General features: G+C 38.8%; 1 protein-coding gene across 2 annotated transcripts; it reads left to right on the top strand.

Moving 5' to 3' along the window:
* The first annotated feature begins 1303 nt into the window (after positions 1-1303).
* On the top strand, positions 1304-2990 carry LOC107573495 (gastrula zinc finger protein XlCGF57.1-like). Of its 2 annotated transcripts, XM_016259927.1 has the most exons (2): positions 1304-1491; positions 1660-2990. In XM_016259927.1, the coding sequence occupies exons 1-2, from the start codon at positions 1305-1307 to the stop codon at positions 2628-2630; spliced, it is 1158 nt and encodes a 385-aa protein (XP_016115413.1). In that variant the 5' UTR covers position 1304; the 3' UTR covers positions 2631-2990. The 2 variants fall into 2 exon arrangements, with proteins under 2 accessions (XP_016115413.1, XP_016115412.1); XM_016259926.1 differs by having other exon boundaries at positions 1304-2990.
* The last annotated feature ends 356 nt before the right edge of the window (positions 2991-3346 follow it).

Genomic DNA, 3346 nt, shown 5'->3' with positions numbered 1-3346 from the left:
GCCTGTTACTAGAGTATCCAGAGAACTTTCCAAAAGTCTCCAGTAAGTCTAATAGACCATTCTGGGTCAATAAGGTAAAGAATAATGTCGTCAGCATAAAGAGATATATGGTGTTCTAAGTGGCCTATCTTAGGAAATGAAATAACTGGGTTATTTCTTATAGCAACCACAAGGGGCTCTATAGCAATGGCAAAAAGCAAGGGTGAAAGCGGACACCCCTGCCTAGTGCCTCTATGTAATGTGAATTGTGATGATTTATAGAAATTAGTAAGGACTGAGGCCCTGGGTTTGGCATAAAGCATTTTCACCCATAGAGAGAATGATTCACCTTGATCAAATTCTTGGAGCACCGAAGTCATATAATTCCATTCAATTTGGTCGAATGACTTTTTGGCATCGACAGATAAGATGGTGACATTTAAATGAGAATCATACTTTGAATATAAAATGTTCATTAAGCGTCTCACATTAAAGAAGGAAAAGCGCCCTGGGATGAAACCGTTCTGATCGGAGTGAATAATTTTAGTTATACGTTTATTTAGTCTATTCGCAAGGATTTTCATAAAAATTTAAGATCTGAATTCAGAAGAGCTATGGGGCGATATGATGCTGGATCCTTTTCATCTTTCCCTTTTTTAAGAATTAAAGAAATGTTGGCATCATACATTGTGGAAATTTCCTATTTTCAATAGAATGGTTAAATAATCTCAACATTAGGGGAGCGAGTATTTCTTATCAAATTCAATTCCGAAACCGTCACGTCCGGGGGCCTTTCTGCTGGGGAACGATGTGATGTTATTAATCTTTGTTGATGTTAGTTCACAGTGCATTAACTAATGTTTACAAATACAACTTTTGATTTTAATAATGTATTAGTAAATGTTAAAATTAACATGATCAAAGATTAATAAATGCTATAGAAGTATAGTTCATTATTAGTTCAAGTTTATATTCAAGTTTATTTGTAGAGCTTTTCACCATACAAATCAAATTACTGCAAATTAAGTTTCTACAATATTTAGTGGTAGCTTATCAGTGGTGACTGTCAGTTAATGTACATATGGCAGAAATCAATTAAAGACGCGTTCATGTTAACTAATGTAGATAGTACATTGGCCAATGGCCAAAACACTGTAACCTCGTCCAGTCGACGCTCCTCCTGCAATCCCCATGACTGAAGCACTTCCTTTAATATATTAGTGGATATACTATCTAGCTTACATGTTGGTAAATGTTTTGATGTCTGTTTCTTTGTGCTATTTACCTGGGCTAACTTACATTTGTCTTTTTTCACCATAGACCTCATGCCGCTGAAAGAGGAGTGCATAGTACCGAATGAAACGGAATATGAGACTCATCATGATTTTATAACCGGAGAAGAATCTTTCAGTTGGCCACAGATTAAAGCGACTTTCTCACAGAAAACAGCTCATGAAACAGGAACTACAAGTTATTTCACCCCTTTTCACTGTGAAAAGAGTTTTGATGAACATGGAAACCTTAAAGGCCACATGAGAGTTCACACTGGAGGTAAGTCTTTCACCTGCCAACAGTGTGGAAAAAGTTTCAATAGAAAAGGAGTCCTTAACAGGCACATGAGAGTTCACACTGGAGACAAGCCTCACACCTGCCCTCAACGTGGAAAGAGTTTCGATCAACATGGAAACCTTAAAGTGCACATGAGAGTTCACACTGGAGAGAAGCCTTACACCTGCCAACAGTGTGGAAAGAGTTTTGATCAACATGGAAACCTTAAAGTGCATTTAAGAATTCACACCGGAGAGAAACCATATTCCTGTCTTCAGTGTGGAAAGAGTTTTACTCAAAAAGTAAACCTTAAAGTCCACATGAGAACTCACCCAGGAGAGAGTTGTTTTATCTGCCAAAAGTGTGGAATAAGCTTCATTAAAAAAGGATTTCTTAATAGACACATGAGAATTCACACTGAAGAAAAGTGTTACGTGTGCCATCAGTGTGGAAAAGGTTTCAACCAAAAAGGAGACCTTAACTGGCACATGAGAGTTCACACTGGAGACAAGCCTTACACCTGCCCTGAGTGTGGAAAGAGTTTCGCTCAATATGGATACCTTAAAGTGCACATGAGAGTTCACACTGGAGAGAAGCCTTACACCTGCAAACAGTGTGGAGTCAGTTTCACTCATGAAGGAAGCCTTTACAGGCACATGAGAATTCACACTGGAGAGAAACCATACTCCTGTCTTCAGTGTGGAAAGAGTTTTACTCAAAAAGTAACCCTTAAAGTCCACATGAGAATTCACACTAGAGAGAGTCCTTTTATCTGCCAACAGTGTGGAAGAAGCTTCATTCATAAAGGATTCCTTAACAGGCACATGAGAATTCACACTGGAGAAAAGTGTTACGTGTGCCATCAGTGTGGAAAAAGTTTCAACCGAAAAGAAAATCTTAACAGGCACATGAGAATTCACACTAGAGAAAAACTTTATACATGCCCTCAGTGTGGAGAGAGTTTCGATCTACATGAAAGCTTTAAAGTCCACATGAGAGTTCACACTGGAGAGAGTCCCTTCATCTGCCAACAGTGTGGAAAAAGTTTTACTCAAAAAGGAAACCTTAAAAGGCACATGAGAAAATTACACTGCATTTATTAAACACAAGCTTGATCAACACACGAGGATTCATTTGAGAGAACTGTTTTATGTCATCAGTGTGGAAGGAGTTTCTCAGACAGGAATCCTGTAATAATGTTATGATGTGTAGGAAGCTCAGAAGTGAAGACCAGGAGACTCTGCTGTATATTCAGCAGGATTCTATATTGAGAAGGTGCTGTGTGGCACCGTTAGACTTGGGGTACTCGATCTTGGACTCGATTATTAACAACGGATTAAACATGAACTCAGACATTTTGGACTCAGGAAATGGTCGAGTCCACATCATGTGTAACATTAAAGGGATCGTTGACCCAAAAATTAAAATCCTGTCATTAATTACTCACCCTCATGTCGTTCAAAAATCCCAAAGACCTTTGTTCATCTTCGGAACACAAATTAAGATATTTCTGAGGAAATCCAAGAGATTTCTGATCCTCCATAGACAGCAACGGAAGAGAAATGTTCCCAGGCCCAGAAACGAAGTGAGGACGTTGGTAAAACTGTCCATGTGACATCAGTGGTTCAACCATGATTTTACGAAGCTACGAGACTACTTTTAGTGTGCCAAGAAAACAAAAATATCGACTTTATTCAACACTTCTTCTCCTCCAAATCACATCATCCGCCATTATGGAGAGAACCACGACGCATGCATGTGCTTTCCTCTGCACTTGATGTCCTTACTTTGTTTCTGGGCCTAGGTACATTTCAGTTGC

This window comes from Sinocyclocheilus grahami, unplaced genomic scaffold (assembly GCF_001515645.1).
Source record: "Sinocyclocheilus grahami isolate Dianchi unplaced genomic scaffold, SAMN03320097.WGS_v1.1 scaffold1961.1, whole genome shotgun sequence".
NCBI classification, from domain to species: domain Eukaryota; kingdom Metazoa; phylum Chordata; class Actinopteri; order Cypriniformes; family Cyprinidae; genus Sinocyclocheilus; species Sinocyclocheilus grahami.
The sequence above is the reverse complement of the archived record's forward strand: the minus strand, read 5'-3'. Positions and strand labels throughout refer to the sequence as shown.